Genomic DNA, 21,503 nt, shown 5'->3' on the forward strand with positions numbered 1-21,503 from the left:
CACCTCTGTAGGGTTTCCATTTTCATCATTTGCTATAGTAACATATCTGAACACTCAGTTGTCTACTTTTGAAATGTCCTGGGTAGTATCCATTATAAACTAATAGAATTCTGCATTCTGTATGTCTGTAATGATTGTGTCCTGCACTTTTTTCGATAGCAATGAAATTATTTCGTTTTGAGTTTGAGGACTTAGGTAGTGCACCTTCTTTTTGCTTTCAATAAGCCTTTGCAGAACTGGATCATAACGCGCCATAAGTTCTATGGTAGATAAGAAATTACCATTATCTATAGCACCTATTTTCTCTCTGTGACCCCGGAAAGCAGAGTTGCGAGAGGTGTTAGTGTAACATCAGTTATTCTGGTTAGGACGTCGGTCCAAAACCCCACCTCTCTCTTAAACTCAGATGATATTTGCGCGTCAATGGTCAGATTATTTTTCCACGTATCATACACGACACATGCTGCCAAATGAGAGCGAGAGAATTCTTGTTCCTTAATCTTTTTAGAGAGACCCTGCCAATCATTTATTCCTATTCTCCACGCATGGTGGAGGTGATGGGCAGACGGTCTGTCACTGAACAGCCAGCACTGCTCACAGTACACCCGGTCCCTAGATGGCGAGTAACAGAGCCACTTGCGCGGAATTCTACATCCAATTTTGGATGTTTTGTTATAGAACTCTTTTGAAAAGCACCTTCCCTTCCCATCCCTTTTGAATGGCCCTTCAGGCTTGCATGGCCCGTTATTCAGAATGTACCGTTTAACATCATCGTCTTCTAAATCTACAGGGAATTTCCCCCTATCAGTAGGGTATTCAGTCACAGAGTTGTCACTGGCCAACGTGTCCCTGGGGTGGGTGGGAGCTGCTGTCACTGTCGGGGCACGGCTAGCTGGCTGGGCAACCTTGGCTATGTCTGAACTGGCCTCGGAGGGGGCACAGCTGACTTCTTGCTGACCTGCAAAAAGGAACGGATTATATTCCAATTCCAATGTAACCTGTAGCATACTGACTAGGGTTGGGTATCGTTTGAATTTCCACGATTCCGATTCCGATTCCGATTCCGATTCTACTTTTCGATTCCGGTTCTTAACGGTTCTCGATTCCGATTCTTTGAGGGGCAGGGTAAACAAATGATACATGCTTCTTCCACCAACAAAATTACATTTATTCGAGAAACTTTTACACAGGTTAGTTTAAAGTAATATTCACATGAATCAGTCTGTTTATATTCACTGCTATGTAACTTTAACCTGAGAACCACTGCTACAACAGTGCAACAGTCCAACTTTTAAAAACAGTTCTTGTTGAGAAAAACAAGCATATCTGCCTTCTCAGGCATACCGGGAAGAAATGTTTGAACATTTTGAAGTAAAATGCTTCAATCTGGTGCTCTTTAAGCAGAATGACTAGAGACTAGATCTAGGGGGTACAACTCTAAACACCCATATGAAAAAGATCGGTTTACATTTTAATAATTAAATAACAAATAGCCTACATGTAACGCATTTTATTTTTGTTGTTCATTCATATCTTATTTTACTATTTTATTTATGCATATGTTTTTATCTCTCCAGTTTAAAACGATGTGTCTGGTTTACTGTCCTATAGTATACATTGGAATGATTTCAAACCTGTTTTATCCCAATCATTATAAAAGAATGCCTTGGAAATATGTGTTTACATAAATTGTGATCAAAACGTTTGAGACCCACTGAGATAACTTAGACTAAAGTGAACTATTTAAACCCTCAGAGTCCTTTACCTCACTGAGCTGTAGTTATCAGCCTCTCAGTATGACTGGAGAGGACTCTCCCTCCACATCATTGTAGAAACATCTTCTTCTTATATCCGTCAGAGCAGCTAGCACCAGATGCTAATAACAACAGCGCCCTCCCTTTCTCCCTAGCTCACTCGCATTTTGGCTGTGAGCTGCGGTTGCCAGATAAGCCAACATCCCCCATTTTAATCACTTGCAGCGCCCATCGTACAGGGCAAATGAAACGTGTAGCCGGGGTGAAAAGGGTGTTACATTTACTTAATTATGAATGTTGTTACATCAAGGCCGAAAATTAGGATGAGCACCAACGGTCAAAACATTTTTTTTTTTCTCCCAGAGCTGCCAGCGCAGCGCCTCCACAGATCTGGCGCCCTAGGCGAACATCTATAACGCCAGTGCAACGGGCCGGCCCTGGTCTCAGGTTACACTGTAGGAAATGTCCCGCCCCGCCGCAGTCATGCAGTAGGCTACGGAGAGCGGCGAGAAACATTTCCTCAGGAATCGAAAAGCGGAACCGAAATTCACATTTCTAAATGATGCCGTTGGAATCGAAATGTTGGAACCGGTTCCGAACCGGAACCGGTTCTCGGTACCCAACCCTAATACTGACTCGTACTGTTTATGGCGATTGGCGAATAAAACGTTCTATTATTCTAACCTGTCTCGAAGCGTGAGGCACGACTAGCTGGCTCGGCTGTAACGGGGCTGCTGGGGTCTGTGGGGGCACGGCTAGCTGGCTGGGCAGCCTTGGCTATGCCTATGTCTGAACTGGCCTCGGAGGGGGCACAGCTGATTTCTTGCTGACCTGCAAAAATGAACGGATTAGATTCCAATTCCAATGTAACCTGTAGCATACTCTTACTGGTTATGGCGAATAAAACTTTCTATTATTCTAATGTCTAACCTGTCTCGAAGCGCGAGGCACGACTAGCTGGCTCGGCTGTAACGGGGCTGCTGGGCTGTCTGCCTGGACTCGGAGCTGACGGCCGGGGGCCGGTGGGGTTTGCTAGCGGTCTATCTGCAGTAACGTTAGAGTCTACGTCTACCTTTGATGCCTGCCGGAACAATGACGTTATTTTAGGTAGTTTTGCCCTCTCCTGTTCGGCTTTCGCTCTCATTTTGCTTTTCTGAGCACCGCTTGGGTAGTGGCGCTTCATTTTTCATGTTTACCGGCAACGCAACTAATGAACGTTATTTATATGAGCAATGCTTCCCGCTTTGTTTTGAACGCTGCCCAGCCTGCCAATGAACATTAGTTATCAGCCGGCTAGCCCTATCGCAGGTGAGCAAATAATTATAATGATACACTGTTGTACTACTACAGGCAGCGTACACATGACGTAGCAACATAGCAGGGAGGGGGGGCCCCGCCCTCTGCGCCCTGTTCCCGCGTTACGAAATCTAAGAGGATAGCCTACAGTGGGGGCGGGGCCCCCTAAGCTCCGGGGCTCCCCCGCACCGCGGGGGGTGCGGGGGCCTCCGCTACGCCACTGCGCCTCCTCTGCCAACCGCCGACGTTCCGAAGCACCTGTCTACCAGGTGGGCCAAAAGGTATGGCTTTCCTCCCGGGATATTCCTTTACGGGTGGATTCAAAGAAACTTGCACCTAAATTCATTGGACCATTTGAGATTGTCAGGATAATCAATCCCGCAGCAGTAAGGCTAAGACTGCCTCGGACTCTGCGGATCCATCCCACCTTCCACGTTTCCAGGATCAAACCTGTCCGAGAGAGTGCCTTGGTTCCTGCGATCCCTCCCCCACCACCCCCCCGGATGATTGACGGCGGGCCTACGTACACTCTCCGACGACTTCTTCGTTCCCGTCGCAGAGGAAGAGGAGTCCAGTACCTGGTGGACTGGAAGGGTTACGGCCCTGAGGAGAGGTCTTGGGTTCCAGCTCGTCATGTGTTGGACCCCCGGCTCATCAGGGAGTTCCATCGGCGTAATCCCGAGCAACCGTCTAAAACCGTCACGTCGACGGGCAGAGACACAGGGAGAGTCTCTCCTCTTACCGTCAGCTCGTCAGAGGAGGACAGCGAGGGGCCGGCTTCTGATGAGGATGCAGATTCCCACAGGGGGCAGGAGAGGGAGGCGGAAAGAACTTTTTCAGATGAGTACTAATCCCACCTCCCACCTTCATCTGTAGATTAGCATTTAGGGACGTCAGGAGCCGTCCATTAAGGGGGGGGTTCTGTCATAGTCTGCTCCATCATTCACCAGTAGTTTTCCATTCACCTGTCTCACCTGTTTTCCACACCCACTCGTTAACTCACTCTCTTTCTCTTCTGCACCCATTAGCTTCTGCCAGTATTTAAACCCGCACCTTGCACACACTCTTTGCCAGATTGTACTTTGCCTCATGCTTGTCTCTCCCGCGTTCAAAACCAGATTGCCTACCCGGTTCCGACCCTGCCTGTCCCCGACCTGCCTGCTCTGCCTGTTTCCTGATCCTGCCTGTCCCTCGACTATCCTGCCTGGCCTGTTGTCCGACCCTGCCTGTATCCACGCTGACCGCCTCGCTTACTCCCTGACCCTCTGCCTGTCCCTGACTCACCTTCTGCCCGCTGTCCTCCGGTGCGTTATACTGCCCGGTTGGTATTCCTCCGATCCAGTGGAATCTCCAATAAAGTATATTACCAATTCTCCTTGGTTTCTCGAGTGCTGCATTTGGGTTCTCCTTAAGATTGTGACACTATTCATATTGAACCTGCTGCCAGATGTATTTGTTCTTTTTGCAGTGAGTTCTGCAACAAAGTCCTCCGCAGTCAGGTGTTCTGTGCTGGGGAAGACAAAGTGATGTGTTGTAATATTAAATGATGAAGCTATAATAAGATTTACAGTATAGAATAGAACAATTAAGTGGTAATAGTAACAATTAATACCTTTGCTCCATTTTGTCTTCTGGCTCAGACTGGCTATCGATAATGAGAAGTGCACACACATGTGTGTGGTTGCTGCAGTGAGAAGACAGTTGAATAATGACTTTCAAATACATAATATATGCATGACAGTCATATTTACAAAAGGATGTCGATGCTCTTCCTGTTTTTAATACATTGGGTTCTAAACTGACAATAACAGCACTTTGTCATACTCCTGCACGATCCTTGTAAACATTTGAAATGGATGCAACAAACAATATCTGATCTTTGAAAAATATTTGTGGGTGTTTTTTGTATCGTCTTCACTAAGATGTCGGATGTTGTGGGTGTCATTTGGAAATGTATGAAAGTATAATTGTTCTGCTTCCTGGTAATGCTACCCACTGTGATTGGAGGCTATACAAACAAACACATGTAACATAAAGATACACACCACACAACTGTGTCACGATGCAACTGTCAACATCGTTCACCTATAGAAGTGGTTCTGACCCGGGGCAGACTGGACCTCATCCTGGAATGGGGTTGGTGCTCCATCCTATGTTTACCCAGGAAATAAGTGCACACAAAGGTATTTATTGATGTTCACTAACTCAAACCTACCTGGTATAATTACATTTGTAATCAGTCTTTCCCGATCAGACGCTGGCTGAGGGGCCTGAGAGGTCTGATGGATGGACAACAAATATATTCAAACTACTGTGCTGTTAAAACATTCTGCTTCTTGTGGCACAAAATAATATGTTGACAATGTTTTATTTTACCCAGCAAACTGTTGTCCATTCGTGGAGAGCTCACTTTGTGAACATTTGGAATGCCCCACACCGGCATTCACACAAATGACTGACTGAAATAAAATAAATTCACTTTAATTAAGAATAAATGCCACGATAAATCCAAACTGACATTATATTGTTGAGCGTCCTTTGACTCACATTAGGATTTACATTGGGGCACAATAAACCAACTCCTCTCTGCACCTAATATATCTATATGATGTCAAGAGTTACATTTAGGTGCACAGTGCTGTCTCTTGACTTGCAAGCTCTTTCACCAATCAAGCTAGCTGGGTAAATATGACGCTCTTTGTATCAAAACAAAACGTACCTTCTATATATTGACTTTCTCCACTAAATGAACTTTCTTTCCTCCCGATTTCCATCACTCTCGTTCTCCAGAGCATCTGTTCCACGTAGCGCGCCCCCTAGAGGCCTGGAACACTTCCGGAATGTTTTTTTTTGTATGTGTTTTGGGATTTGTACGTGCTTTGGACTTTGCATATCGTTTTGGTATTTGCAGCGTTTTTTTTGTTGCGTTTGTTTTCGGGGTTTGTGTGTTGTATTTAGTTTGCATCATTTCTGTAAATGCAGCGTTTTTTGGTTGTATTTGTTTTCAGGGTTTGTTTGTTTTTCATTTCAGGATTTGCAGCTGTTTCCTGCTAATGTATGCGTTTTTGGCCGTTGTTCCGCGTTTGCACCTGCCGGCCACCGTACTATATACATCGATACTACATTACGTTGATAGAAATCAACACGTAATGAAATAAGAGCCCACGGTTTGATGATTGATAGGTGTGTGGGCTGTCTTTCATGTTGACACACAGAACAATGGGGGCTATCCTCCCTTATCCACAATGTAAAGTCATTCACAGCCTCTTCCCTCTTCTCTCTGTGAGGAGCAGCAGGTTCAGCTTTCAGAACAAAGTAACACAAAACTGAAATGGCATTCATTTTTTTAAATATGTCGTGTAGTAATAGATTTATTTATTGTTCTTCTCAAGAGAGTACCAGAATGTGTATTTTATGTTAGTATTTCAAAAGATCTCCTGGGGGAGAATCCCCCCAGACCCCCCTATAGGGGTTGGGCTTTCAGCATGTCACTCTTTCACCTGTGGGGAAGTTGCAGGATTGGCTCCAGGTCGCCCTTTTTATTTACTACAAGACAAATGTGCCTTTTTATTTCATACAGTTCCATTTGGATTGAGACAGGGAAATAATCTAGACCTCACGCGTGGCGTTTCGCTCTCAAGGGGAGCGTGTATGTAATCACATTGCAAATACTGACTTGAGCCCCACCGCTGTAGGGTTAGCCCTACCAGAGATTACCCAACACAAACACTCTGGACATAGGTGATATGCTAAGGGCAAGACGTCTCTAAGCGGTTGACCAATCACAACAGAGCCGGCCAGCTAACCAATCAGAGCAGACTGGGCTCTGGTTTCAGACAGAGGGTGAAAAGAGGTGCTGCAGCACATGAGAAAAATAAAGAGCTTTTTGAACATTAGAGCACGGAGACAGACACTACATACAATACGAGCATGAGCAGAATAGAGCCCCTTTAAGCATCCCTTCTGTCATAAACAAAAACATGTGACTCAATTAAGAAATATTGATATACATAATCAAAGATAAGGATTGTGATTTCATAGAATTCTGTGCTAACGCAGGATGAGATCATCGAGAAAACAACAAGGCTATCAAATGCTCCTTGAGTATGCTTTGCTGTCACCTAATACCTGATGAGGAACAAACAGCACAGCTTTTTGTTCTCCTGTCAGCGGGCTAGTGTGTGTTACAATAGGATAGCCTAGTGGGTAGGAAACTCTGTATCCTTAATGTCTACTTCAGTGGACCATCTCAGGAGCACCCGTTTGGAATGATTGTTAGGCCATTTAATAACCTTCAGCAGGAGCTGGGACGAGTGGGAGGCGATAAGGTGACCGTGCTTTGTCATTAGAGCTGCATTCAACATCCCTCTAACACTGATTCATATTGGAAGAGATGGGATGCTCTTTGATCTCTCAACAAGAACCTCCATGCCTCTTAGGTGTCCTCAGCGTATGCCAATAACGTACAGGAGATCTAGTGAAGTATACTGGAGCACAGGGAACCAAGGCGAACTTAAAAGGGAAGTGAGGGAACAGCGTTAAATACAGCAGATGTGTGTTGAGGACTGTTCTCTTTGGAGTATCAGGTAAAGGTGGCCAGAGGAAGTGCCTAGGTTTCTTGTGGTGTTATACTTTAGTCCCTAAGTGCTGCCGCTAACCCTCAGCTCTGGGTGGTGCTGACATGACAATTCACCTTTTGTGTGAATTGTCATGTCAGCACCACAACAGGCTGAACTGCGGTGGTGACAAGAAGTCATGGGACGGTGTAGTCGTTTTTTATTTCTGGAGATTGTTTCAACTTTTATGAGATATATGTGGAGATTATCCTGCTGAACAAAACATGTCAGTATCATGAACATGTTTTTGCTACAGATGTTTTCCCCCGCAACATACTGGAATCCATGGAAAATCCTATTGCTTTTAGTTAAGGGAGCCCTTGTGATGCTAACTTCCGGTTGGCCTACAAAGATACGTCATCGCTGCACCTCTCTATTGCTTATCCAACACAGTCTCTCTCCCAGGCCCTGCACGCAAAAACCGACGCTTGGTCAATGGCATCAATTTCTGACGCACAACGCGGTTGTAAATATTTCATAATGTCTACATGTATCAATGCGTACAAACATAAAACACAAAAGAAAAGGATTTTAAGACAAACAATAACTCTGAAATGTATACTAACAATCTTTGGTTGTGTTCTATTAGCTCAGAGGTGGTTTGACGCACATCTTGTGATGATCACCCATGCATGTGCGGTCATTGATAGGCTCCGCCATGGAAAATAATAATAATTATAATAATGACTTTATGTATGCAGCACTTTTCAAAACAACATCACATAGTGCTTTCCATGGATTCAGAACAGGCCGTTCAGGCGGCAACAAAGCATGCAGTCAAGGATCCTCAAACCCACCCAATACAACATAAAGCATTTCAACAATAGCAGCAGTAATACAATAAGAAGAAAGAAAGTCAAACAAATAGAACATGGATGTCGAGCAAAACAGTGTGGTGTCATCATTAGTTAAAAGCTTTACTAAAAGTGTGAGTTTTAAGAAGTGATTAAAAAGATGTCACTGACTCTGCCAGCCTCAGATTCCCGAGCTGTGGAGCTCTGACGGAGAACACCCGGTCACCGTTTGTTTTAGCCGGGCAATGGGAACAGCGAGCAGAGGCCTACCCGAGGATCTGAGACTGTGCACAGGCTCATAAGGGCACAACAAGTCAGTGAGCTAATCAGGAGCCTTAAGAGCTTTAAAAGTCAGACAGTGAAGTGAAATACACAGATTTACAACAGACCGTACCACAAGGGAGTGTACAGCTGAAGACGATACCCTTGCCTCTATAACAACTCGTTCAAAATCTGGTAAAAAGGAATAAAGTAATTTGAAATACTATATCCATATCCACTGTTTTGTATTTGTGCAAAGTACAAAGAACACCAACGTGGTGGGGATTAATTCATTTATTTGACCTTCCTTTTCTTGCACCAGCCGTCTTTCTGCTGCTTTAACAGCTTTAACAAGGCATGCCATTCTCCACGTCTTTGTTCCCCTCTGTGTTCTGAGCGCTGCGGCTGTGAGGGAATCCTTCACTGGCTGAATGAGAGCAGGTGTGTCGCAGCAGAGAGGTGAAACTCCCTTTGAGTGCTTGAGGCTATTGACTGCAGAACACACATGTAGACGAACATCCAGCAGCAGCGCCTTTCAGCCTCAGGACACTCAACAAAACGAACCTTTGTACGATTCTATGTCGGTCTTTATACTTAGTATGTTTGCAGAAGATGATTTTCTGCAGCTTTTGATGTGGCTCCCGCCCATACTTTGATCTATACAATACGGGGAAAAGTATTCATACTGCAGGGAAAATACTACATGGCTCCAAGACTCCCACTTGTGATGATGATTGATGATTGATCCACGACAAGAGTAGAATCACTGTGCTGTAATCCTCCATTTCCGACATGTGTGAACTCTAGATCTGTGTTTGAGGTATACAAAGAGTGACAGTGCTCTGATATACCACCAGACACTAGGGTTCTATCAGGTTCACTGTGAAAGCCTGTGTTTCGGGGAAGTCGAAGGAGTGCACCAGTACACATGTGAGCATAGCTTGAAGGGGGATATCACAAAGAGCGTGGTGAACGGCATTACACATCCATCAAAGCCTACAGACTGTTCTCTGCACAGTATGTCTTAAATCGTTCAATGAGGAAATATTGTCCTATGTGAGAGCTTGATGGTGTATCCATCACTTGGAAGAGCAGAAGTGAGTTCCAATCAGTTCAGCATCTTTTAACAAAGTGCTGCAGATTGTGCAAAAGTTGCAGAATTCACCAACAACGGACCCAGAAAGGCTTCTGATTAAAGTTGGTTCTGGACACGATGCATCGTTAGCAGCTCAGTCTGTAGGGACTTGTCTTTGGAATCCAAGGGTTGCTGGTTCAAGTCCCGATTGGACCAAAAAAGATTGTGGACTGGTAGCCTCCTGTGAACTGGCCTCCTGTGAACTGCCATTGCAAGGCACCGAACCACCAGCTCTCCGGCGACGGAACACTGGCAGCCTCTTCGCTCTGACGCCTCTTCGCTGTCTGGAGGTCCTGTGTGTGAGTGTGTGTCCCTATGTGTCTTATTCTAAACTAACACTGGAGGGAAGAACTCAATCTTCCCATCGGGATTAATAAAAGATGATCCTAATCTTAAACATGGCCTAAAATGACTGGTGATATTGTGGCGCTCTGGTGGTGTAGAGTTTTGGGGCCTGTGCTGCTGTGGTTATCTGCAAGAAGTACACACTATAATGCTTTTAATCTCAATCAAATACTTTTACTAAAAAATGAAGCATTATAAAAATGTATTGATTAATATGAGTGTCTGTAGTTGAACAGTGACGGTTCAACTGTTCTGATGTGCAATAACACTGTCGCACTATCAATATCAAACGTTGCCCAATATACTATATATACATCTACTGCTGCTTCTCTTTACCATGGTGTACATATCTGATATGTTGTTGTGGTACTTTATTTGTAGGCAGTATAGATTCACTCTTAAAGTATTAGCCTAAGAGCAGTACAGCTTACAGAGAAGAGACACCTTCTGATCCTTTACAACAAACACCGTGTGCTCCGGTAGGTTTCACTAACTGTGTAATTCTGTCAGTAATCCCCAATTGTCAGAAATGTAACACTAATCTGATTTGTTGTCACTGTCAGGGATTAGTTACTTTTTTTGTATCCTAGTTACGGAATCCCAGTAGCCTGAACAAAACAAAGTGATATTATTAAGCTGCAAGAAACAATGTTTTCCACTTCATGAAAAGGAGAGTGAATACTTGACTTCATCAGGTGGATCGTGTGGCTGTGGATCGTGTGGCTGTGTGCACGTGTAACAACGGTTTGCTACAATAGCAAAGACTAATGAGCTAAGTTTCAGGGGGGTGAGTTTGAAAGTGTAAACTAAAAATCTTAATTTTCTATGCATCACAAATGAGTTCAAATGTCACTGTTTTAATCAGGATTTACGAAGTGTATTTTAAACTAACTAATTACATCCCCCCCTGTTTCCGGGATTTATGTGCAATAATTATATTTGAAGTCAAGCAGAATGAAAGCTTTAAGGCAAGAGTATTTGGGTAAATGTATTTATTTGTTTTTGCAACCAACGATACACATCCTGTTGTAAGAAGTGTCCCCGCCGTCTCGGCAACACTCCTCGACTCTGCACTGTTCTGTACCCACAGGACATTATGGACAAAGAGACATCGCTTATTCCCCTGCAGGGAAGACAAGTCAACATCCTGCTGTGGTCCAGTGCAGGGGATTCTATTCACTGCTGCCTCAGCCCACAGCTTTCAGAGGGAGGATGAACGGATATGTGAAACAATAAAGAGTGTCAACATGTCACGGCAGCTGGAACAAGCCGCGGCCTGGAGGGGAAGGTGTCTCCTTCACAGAGTGTGGCGTCTGATGAAAAGAGCCCGTCACTCACTCTGCCTCTGCTGTTAGAGAGTTCCTGTTGGCTCTGAGCTGGCTGGCATGCCCGCAGCAGTATGACACAAACACAGTGCTGTAAACAATATTGTTGTTTTTATTATAAATGTAAAAAAAGAACTTTGACTGTTCTGGTACAAAAATAAATGGTATGCCACTCTGAAAACCCATCAAATCTCCCACATATTGTACATGACACTCACGCTAACTAAGCATCCTTCTATTCAACACATCGAACTTCACGTTTGAAACTTTTATAAACCATTGCAACATTATGTTTCACATGTCTCGCCTCCTAAGTCTGTTGAGCTTTTATTATGTAATAGATAATAGTTTATATTATGTTTCACACAAAGGCTCTCCAGAAAACACACATACCATAAGTGGCAGAATAAAGCTCAGCACTCTGAGAGCAGTTCAACAAGCACGTACCAAGCAGAGAGGAGGAGCTACTTCCTGTTTGAAGCGGACTATACTCAGACCTGTCTCCTGTAACTCGTTGTTTCAAAGTAATCATAAAGCCACCTGGATTACATTACTATGAAACATTACGAGGAGCTGGTGTTGATTATTGGAAAACTGTTGATACTGAATGTAAAACTTCCATATAGACACTTTTATCTGAAGTACTCGAAATATGCACTCAAAGTGAGTATACAAAGCAACACCTGCCTGCCCCTCTGGTGAGGAACAGTTGTTTCGCTTTCCTTTCAAAAAACGTTTCCTGTTACAACAACCATTGTGTGCTACCATCACATCAGAGGGAAACCAATTGTAAAGTACAGGGTTTATATAATCCTAATATTAAATGTCAAATCTGGTTTCTGGCCATTTTAAATGTTCTTGAAATTCTAGCGGATTATTGGGATTTTAGATTCTTCTGTGCAGTCAAGTGAGCACCGTTATGATCCCTGCCCTGCCAGTCCCACTGGCTGTCCGTGGATGTGGACCAGGTTCGTCAGTGGTTTGCATTGTGCAGGTTTGTCTGGCTGCCTGACAGAGCACAGCTGCTCTTCGTCTGTAAGGCAAAGCTTAACTTGCACAGAGGCCTGCTCTAACCATGTAGTGAACACATCATGTCTCAAGATGTGTTCGTGATTCACCCCTGTCAGATTTAGACATGCAAGTGATTCCAATAGATGCCGTTCATAGATAGCCTAGCTTAGCATAACGAGGGCACACAATAAGAAGCAGGGAGCCTGGTTCTGGACTCATTGGGAGAAACATGGTGTAAAACTCACTACTTTACACCATTTTTTATCTATACACATACAGAAATGACATGTATGTGCTGAAGCTATTGCTAATGAACTGTCAGCTGTGGGGACTGTGTGCAGCTTTCTGAGGTCTTTCGTCACAGTGAAGTGACGGCAGATGAGGAAAGTGTTAAATAGTTCACCCTAAAGCCAAATGCTGATGTTAACATTCCTTTGTGTACAGAGTAAACCACAATACAAATCATTGAGCTTCCTAGGTGGTCGTACTTTGGACGGGGCCGGGCTAGCGGTGTCCCCCTGCTTCCAGCATGTATGCTAAGCTAGGCTAACAGATATCAAAATATTTGTCACAATAATAGATTAAATATTTATTTAATGAAATTCTTGGAATTCCACTTTTCTGTAGACACAGGATCGATACATATTTAATTGAAAGTGTTTTCAGACACTACTACTTCTGTTTTTCACAAATGACTATGTGTGTAGAAGTGTGTAATCATTGTTGAGAAAGTGTTTGGTTGTTTCGTGTGGGTTAACGATGTGGCAGGATGGTCATTATTGTTTCACTTTCAGTCTTGTTTGTTAACTAACTGAGATGAGGTGTTGTGTTCAGGCGGCTAAAGTATGTCACTGTGTGTATGTGTGTGGACCTCATGAAGAATATCTAATGCTCACGCTAACTGCGATCCTCATGAAGACATGGCTGATCCAGGATCAGCTCCGCACACCTGCTCTTCCTCCCCACACTTCCTGATGAACTAACTCTGTTCGTTTTCGGTCTGCCCCCCAGGTTTCTCCTCAGGCGGTCCAGCCTTCCTCTGAAGTTTCCTCTCGTTCCCTCTGTGGACGGACCTGTCCTTGTGTCCCGAGTCATTCTGCTCTCTGGAGTAGCGCTTGCACTTGCAGGAGGTTACCACGGTGATCTTGTAGGTCCGGGAGCTGCCGTCCTGGCACTGCAGCCGGATCCGCTGGGTTCTGGTCTGGTCGATGACGCAGCGCCACTCCTGGGCGTCGCGGCGGCTCCAGTGCCTCCCAGTGTAAACCCCAGCCCCCCCGCCAATCCAGTTGGGCAGCAGGTGGGCTGGCAGACACTCCCCAGCACACACCAGCTCCTTGATGGGGTTGATGCTGGTACACTGGCCATCAGAGATGTACTTTGTGGACCTCAGCTCCCTGCAGCCCACCTGGCTCTGGTCCGGGCCTGACACATGAGAGCAGAGGGAGATAAACGTGATTCACGGGCAGAGTGGGGAAAGTACTCAGATCTTGTACCTGAGTAAAAGTAGAAGTACCAGAGTGTAGGAATACTCTGTCACAGTAAAAGTCCTGCATTCAAAATGTTCCTCAAGTGAAAGTAGAAAAGTATTATCATCAAAATATAGTGAAAGTAGCGACAGTAAAAGTAGTCATTGTGCAGATTGTTCCATTTCAGAATAATATATATGATGTGTTTTATAATGATTGATCATGAAAGTGTTCTCAAAGCTGGTGAAGGTGCAGCTAGTCTGAAGTACTTTGTAGACTGCAGGGTAGCTGGTGGATTTACTCCAGGTGGAACTAAAGTCTGATTCAACACTTGGTTATATTTCACATCATTCATCCAGATCTGTGAAGTAACTAAAGGGATTAAATACATGTATTGGAGTAAAAGTACACACTTTACCTCTGAATTGTAGTGGGGTTGAAGTACATAGTAGCACTAAATGGAAATACTCAAGTAAAGTACAAATGCCTCAAAATTGTACTTAAGTACAGTACTTGAGTAAATCTACTTAGTTACTTTACACCACTGTTCAGATGGAAGATAATGTCCCAGCCTGAGGGAAGTGGCTTTGGCTTTGATTGGTAACTGCTATTTTCCAACGGGGAAACGTATTTACCACATTTGATTGTAAGTGCGTAGTGTGGACAGCAACGTGTACTGTTGGGATACCATGAAGTGAATAATGTTGTCCGAGGTATTACTGTTAAAAGTCCCAAGAGAAGTTGCTACACCATGAAGCATCCTAAAGGTTCTCTTTCGCCCGAATCAGGGATGCTGAACTTATTTGAGGCAATTTGAGTATTTAGAAATTCAGGAAAGATTTATCTTTTGAAGGCTTAGATTTTACATTTCCAGTTATGCCTTTTAAAATTCCTCTAATGAAATGAGTGGAAATGGACGATTTGTAATGCTCTTTTTACAGACAAACATCGACACATTCTAGCAGAGTGAAATGTAGGCTTTGCTTGGATCCATAACACTAATATGAGCAGGGCGGCTCTTTAGTGTGCAGCGCCGACCATCTGCCACAACTTTACAAACAGATTACAGTGGTGTAAAGTAACTACGTAGATGTACTCTTGTACTTTACTTGAGTATTGTCAGTTTTTTGCTACTTTTGACTTCTAACCCACTACAGTTCAGAGGTACATGGTGTACTGTTCCTCCACTACATGTATCTAATACCTTTAGTTACTTCACAGATCTGGATGAATGATGTGAAATATAACCAAGTGTTGAATCAGACTTTAGTTCCACCTGGAGTCAATCCACCAGCTACCCTGCAGTCTACAAAGTACTTCAGACTAGCTGCACCTTCACCAGCTTTGAGAACACTTTCCTGATCAATCATTATAAAACATATCATATATTATTCTGAAATGGACCAATCTGCACAACGACTACTTTCACTGTCGCTACTTTCACTATATTCTGATGCAAATACTTTTCTACTTTTACTTGAGGAATATTTTGAATGCAGGACTTTTACTGTAACAGAGTATTCCTGCTCTCTGGTACTTCTACTTTTGCTTAAGTACAGGAGCTTAGCACTTCTTCCACCTCTGTAGATAACATAACATTATATATTCACATAATTAACAGTCTGTAAGCACACGCGCCATGCGTAACCGTTTGGACTCACCGTTACGCACAGAGTCAGCCAGCCCTCTCCCGCCGTTCCTCGCCTGGTTCAGGTCTTTCTCGGCCGGCTCGTCTTCGGGCTCGTGAGGTGGATGCGCGTGTACTGACTCTGTGGCGTCGTTGTGAAGAGCTGAGCCGCTCGTGCTCAGCAGCAGCAGGAGCGCGAGGAGCTGGAGCATGGCTGATCTGAGTGAGAGCTGCTGTCGGGGACAATATTCCACCTGATGACTGAGCCACCTGCTGCAGCCCCGCTTTATGTATCCTCCTGCAGCGGGGGGGGGGGGGGGGGGGGGGGGGGGGGGGGGAAGTATTCTCAGTAAAAGTAGTCGTTGTGCAGATTGATCCATTTCAGAATAATATATCTGATATGTTTTATAATGATTGATCATGAAAGTGTTCTCAAAGCTGGTGAAGGTGCAGCTAGTCTGAAGTACTTTGTAGACTGCAGGGTAGCTGGTGGATTCACTCCAGGAAACAGTTTCTTCCCCTCTGTTACTTTTTAAATCTGCACAGGTCTCCACTTTGAATATAGTTTTTACTAATTTGTTTTTATTAATTAATTAAGTCAATGTTTCAGTTTGTTCAGTGTACTGAAGTCTGAGCCCATTCCTTCATCCATGCAGGAAATTCCACACTGGACTTACAGGGGGACGTTGGGGACACACTTGGTATAATTTGATCATTTTGTATCATTCTTGTTAATGTATTCAAGTTTGTGGATCAGTCGTGAGCTTTACCACATTAACGTCTACAGCCCTACTGAAAGTATATTAGCTTCAAAAAGGGCAAGGCAAGGCAAGGCAAGGCAAGGCAAGGCAAGGCAAGGCAAGGCAAGGCAAGGCAAGGCAAGGCAAGGCAAGGCAAGGCAAGGCAAGGCAAGGCAAGGCAAGGCAAGGCAAGGCAAGGCAAGGCAAGGCAAGGCAAGGCAAGGCAAGGCAAGGCAAGGCAAGGCAAGGCAAGGCAAGGCAAAGCAGCAAGTTTATTTATATAGCACCTTTCAACACAAAGCAATTCAAGGTGCTTTACAAAAATGAAAGACATTCAGAAAAAGGCATTTAAAAACAGTCATTAAAAAGCAAAGATAAAAATAAACATTAAAAGAAAAAAATACATGAATAAAAGGTTACAGTGCAGTTTAAGATATGAATAGTTCACACAGAAGTTCCACTTACTTAGTACTGATGCCTTTCTTTAAGGTTTCTCCGAATATGAGCTGTGTACGCTTGTATGGCACATACGTCCTGAGCAGCACACACTGAGAAAGCCAGCCAGGACACTGATTCCCTGGGGTTACTAGCCCCAAATGTTCATTCATCAAAAACGAAACACAACCGCTCAGTTTCAATTAAAAGCAGCGACAAAAAGAAAAGTCTTCAGCCTGGATTTAAAAGTAGTCAGAGTTGCAGCGGACCTGCAGGTTTCTGGGAGTTTGTTCCAGATGTTTGGAGCATAATAACTGAACGCTGCTTCTCCATGTTTAGTTCTGACTCTGGGGACAGAATGCTGACCAGTCCCTGAAGACCTGAGAGGTAGGCTAGCACCAGCGCCTGGAAGCAGATTTGGGCATCCACTGGTAACCAAAACAGCCGCCTGTTTGTCTTCATCAGATGTTTTATCCTTGCTGTGTCAAGAATCCTAGAGGAAAGCACTAGATAAACACCGCGGTATAAATAGTTAACCCTAACACAGTTCGTAAAGGAAAACAGAAACAAAGTTTTGAACAAATCTTGTAGTAAAAAATGAGCCTCTTGACAGACTTTCAAAGTTTATTAAAGCAGTTTATTAAAAGTATTTTAGTAACCAGCAGGTCACTGAGAGCTTGTCGGGTTGTTTTCATCTCATAGCAACCAATTTCTTGGCAGCCGTAAGGCCAGCACAGAGAGGTCTTTTCTGGTACCCAGTAGCCGGCAGCTGAGATAAGTCATTCAAAAGAAAAACAGACACAGATACAGGTACAGACGTACAGTCAAAGAAAATGTCGGACAACTTAAAGGAGACCCCGTTCCAAAAGCGAGCAACAGGCGGGCATTCCCAGAACATATGGAGAAATGTACCAGGAGCCCCCATGGAGCACAGGGTACACCGAGCATCTGCCAGAAGACCCATCATGTGTAGCCGTCTGGGTGTTAGGTAAGTTCTATGCGCATAGTTCAGGTGGATTTGTTGGTGGTCGGGATTGCGAGACGCCTGACGAATGTTAGCCCAGACTGAATCCCAGTTAAAATCTGGTCTCAATTCTGGGACATCCTTCCTCCACAGTCTATCTAAGGGAAGGTCACCATAAGAGGACTCAAGTAGGTGAGTATAAAACATAGAGACAAAGCCCCTGGATGTTATTCTATCAGTGATGAGTATGTGGAATGGATGCCGTGCTAGTTGTTGATCCGATGGGACCCCATAAGCCTTAAGGGCTGTCCTAAGCTGTAGATACAAAAAGAAAGAGGTGCCTGGAAGGTCATAACAGCCTTTAAGATCCTGAAAAGAGCAGAGACCACTGTCACTGTAAATATCTCCCAAGGTCTGAAGACCCTTCCCCCCCCATTGGGAATAATGAATAGGCCTCCGCCCTATGAGTAATTGGTTGTTATTAAATATTGGCGATATGAGATGCCAGGGGCATTGAATAGCGCATCATTTCTGTGCATTTCGCCAAGTCTGAATTACATGAGTAATCAGAGGGCCGAAACTAACTTCTCTTCTAAAGGCCGCCATTAAACCACAGCTTTGGGGTCAAACCAATTAATCAAAGGTCTTAATGAAAAGGACCAGAAATACAATTTAAAATGTGGTACTGCCAGCCCCCCATCAAGCCTCCTTCGACTCAGTGGACATTGTGAGTCTAGGCCGCTTGTTGTTCCAAATACATTTTGAAATTGCCGACTGTAGTTTCTGCCAATGACCATTGGGGGGCGATAAAGGAAGCATTGAACTGATACAATTAACTCTAGGCAGTATAGAGAGGCGAAGTCACGCCCATCTACTTCCGGCCCATGGGACCCCGGAAGCGAAAAATTAACATTGAATTCAATGGAGAGAGAACACGTATCTTTTGATCCTGTTTGAATCAACCTGATCTCACCAGAATGCGTGACTCCACCACGACTCCTTAACACCACAATGCGTGGTGGAGTCACGAACTTTGTTACATTTGCGTGTCGGCACCACGCAAACAACCCCAATGTAAAGTGAATGAGGCTCCTTTGTCGTGGTGCACACACGCATTTCTACAACGTGCATTGTGTGTAATGCAACTGTTATTTTTATTAAATTAGTTAGTTTTTAAGGAAGGCCAGAGCTTCAGCTGTGTCAAATAGATTGTTCCCTTCAGTTAACGTTATTTAAAAGATAATGATCATGTCCCCTGTATTGTATTACGAGCGTCCATTCTCATTGGATAACGGAGAATTTTACACCCGGAAGTAAGTAGCCTATTCTCCTTACTGTCGATTGATTTTACAGTGATATCTGCACTACTCATCGACTAAAAAACACCAAATTGTCCTTGTTAATTACACAACATTGATTGGTTTGAATTGTGTGCAATGCTTTTGTATTTTCCCCCTTCGATTCGGAGAAACAAATATTTTTTCGGAGTTTTTGGACGGCAGAAGACACTACACTACCCAGAATCCTCAGCTATCGTTTGGGACTACACCATGTGCTTAGCTTGACAAACCCCGTGATCAGTCCTCAACCTCTGTGATTGGATGCGCGACGTTTACACAGAGCGTCCAAAAGGACTTTGAAATGGAATGAAACCCATCGACGGCACACTATTCAAAACAGGAATCGAACGTGTCCTACCCCCCCCCCCCCCTTAGGTCACAGGCTCCTCCAACAGTGCTACGCAATAAAACAGATGCACAGAAAAAATTGTGAAATAGTGCAATAAGAGTCTATATACAAGTGATTGGAATATGATATATTAGATAAATAATTTCTAAGTAGCAGCCAGATGAATGTTATTTCTAAGTTCAGGTGTTTAATAGTCTTCTGGCCTGTGGGATGAAGCTGTCTCTGTGTCTGGTGGGTTTAGTCCGAATGCTGTGGTACCGCCTGCCAGACGGCAGCAGACAGAACCGTTTGTGGCTGGGGTGATGGGGGTCTTTTATAATCCTGAGGGCTTTCTTTAAGGTTAACCTGGTATTTTTACTCCACTACATTTATTTTAGTTACTTTACAGATTTGGATTAATGATGTGAAATATAAACAACCCTTAAATCAGACTTTAGTTACACCTGAATGAAATTCAGTGAAGGTGATTGTCAAGTGCCAACAATCAGGAGAGATATTTGATAGTTGGTGTTTGAGAGACTAAATATTTATCTGCAGATCCGTTTAAAGCATATTCATTACTCGTTATTCTCTAATAGTTCATTAAAGACTGTATATAATTGCTATTTTGCACATCCCTTTCAAGATTTCAAGATTTTCTAAGGTTTATTGACATATCATATACACAACAGTGTAGTTATGCAATGAATGAACAACTTGGGTCACAGGTTCATCAACAGTGCATTACAAGACATCTATCAATGTGTGTATACTTCCACCATTACACTGTCGTATTCTGCACATTTCTTTAAATAAAGCCTTATTAGTTAGCACATCCTCCTATCAGGCACTAAACTGTTTTACTCTAGATATCATTTGAGTATCTTCTTGATATTTTCTATTCTATATTTATATAATTGACCTTCTACTTTCCCACTATTTTGTATGTACTCTTAATATTTGAATGTTTTCATAAAATATAACACATTCAAAAGTGCGTTACAAAAATGAAAGACATTAAGAAAAAGGCATTTTAAACAGTCATTAAAAAGCAACACAATCTTCCTGCATTGCAATTACTCTAAACGTGCAATAACGTGCTTTAACCAGTAGGTGGTTTGGGTTAAAAGGCTGTCAAGTTTACAGTGTTAACAAAATAAAATATACTGCTGTTTCCGGTTTAGTTTACGACGAATATTATTTTGTTATTGTTTTGATATTTGTAACACAAAAGCGATGGAAAAAACCCATAGCAACCAACAAAAGATGGTCTTAACATGACCCAGTCGTCTAGTAGTTAATAAAAAACAATAATATCAAAACAAAATATTACTACTAACTTTATTGTGAAATTAAAACAGAACGGTAAAAGAATAGTTTCCGGTGTATTCTGATGCCCGATCTCTGTAGATAAAGAAAGAACTAAGACAGATGTGTAATATTTAATGCAGCCAAACCATTTATTACAATGCATTCATGTGATGACTTTCAAAGAGTAAAGCAAGCACTGCTGAATAAAGTATGATTTTCTCTTTTACGAAACCTTTTTTTTCATATGGAATGCAGTTGGAGGTCAACCAATCACAGAGCTTGAGGACTGATCACGGGGTTCATGGTGTAGTCCCAAACGATAGCTGAGGATTCTGGGTAGTGTAGTGTCTTCTGCCGTCCAAAAACTCAGAAAAAATATTTGTTTCTCCGAATTGAAGGGGGAAAATACAAAAGCATTGTACACAATTCAAACCAATCAATGTTGTGTAATTAAAAAGGACAATTTGGTGTTTTTTAGTCGATGAGTAGTGCAGATATCACTGTAAAATCAATCGACAGTAAGGAGAATAGGCTACTTACTTCCGGGTGTAAAATTCTCCGTTATCCAATGGGAATGGACGCTCGTAATACAATACAGGGGACATGATCATTATCTTTTAAATAACGTTAACTAAAGGGAACAATCTATTTGACACAGCTGAAGCTCTGGCCTTCCTTAAAAACAAACTAATTTAATAAAATTAACAGTTGCATTACACACAATGCACGTTGTAGAAATGCGTGTGTGCACCACG

General features: G+C 43.3%; 1 protein-coding gene across 1 annotated transcript; it reads right to left on the reverse strand.

The window, feature by feature from the left end:
- Positions 1-11,618: 11,618 nt before the first annotated feature.
- On the reverse strand, positions 11,619-15,863 carry LOC117455307 (sclerostin domain-containing protein 1-like). The gene is made up of 2 exons (XM_034094752.1): positions 15,665-15,863; positions 11,619-13,959 (listed from the first exon to the last, which is right to left on the reverse strand). Exons 1-2 carry the CDS (start codon positions 15,840-15,842, stop codon positions 13,517-13,519), a joined length of 621 nt encoding a protein of 206 aa, XP_033950643.1. The 5' UTR covers positions 15,843-15,863; the 3' UTR covers positions 11,619-13,516.
- Positions 15,864-21,503: the final 5,640 nt, after the last annotated feature.

This window comes from Pseudochaenichthys georgianus, chromosome 11 (genome assembly GCF_902827115.2).
Source record: "Pseudochaenichthys georgianus chromosome 11, fPseGeo1.2, whole genome shotgun sequence".
Classification (NCBI taxonomy): Eukaryota; Metazoa; Chordata; class Actinopteri; order Perciformes; family Channichthyidae; genus Pseudochaenichthys; species Pseudochaenichthys georgianus.

Excerpts from the sequence above, each read along its gene's own strand:
- LOC117455307 (XM_034094752.1), bottom strand. The coding sequence starts at position 15,842 with ATGCTCCAGCTCCTCGCGCTCCTGCTGCTGCTGAGCACGAGCGGCTCA. Across the intron at positions 13,960-15,664 it reads GGCTGACTCTGTGCGTAACG|GCCCGGACCAGAGCCAGGTG; the intron begins GTGAGTCCAAAC and ends CTCATGTGTCAG.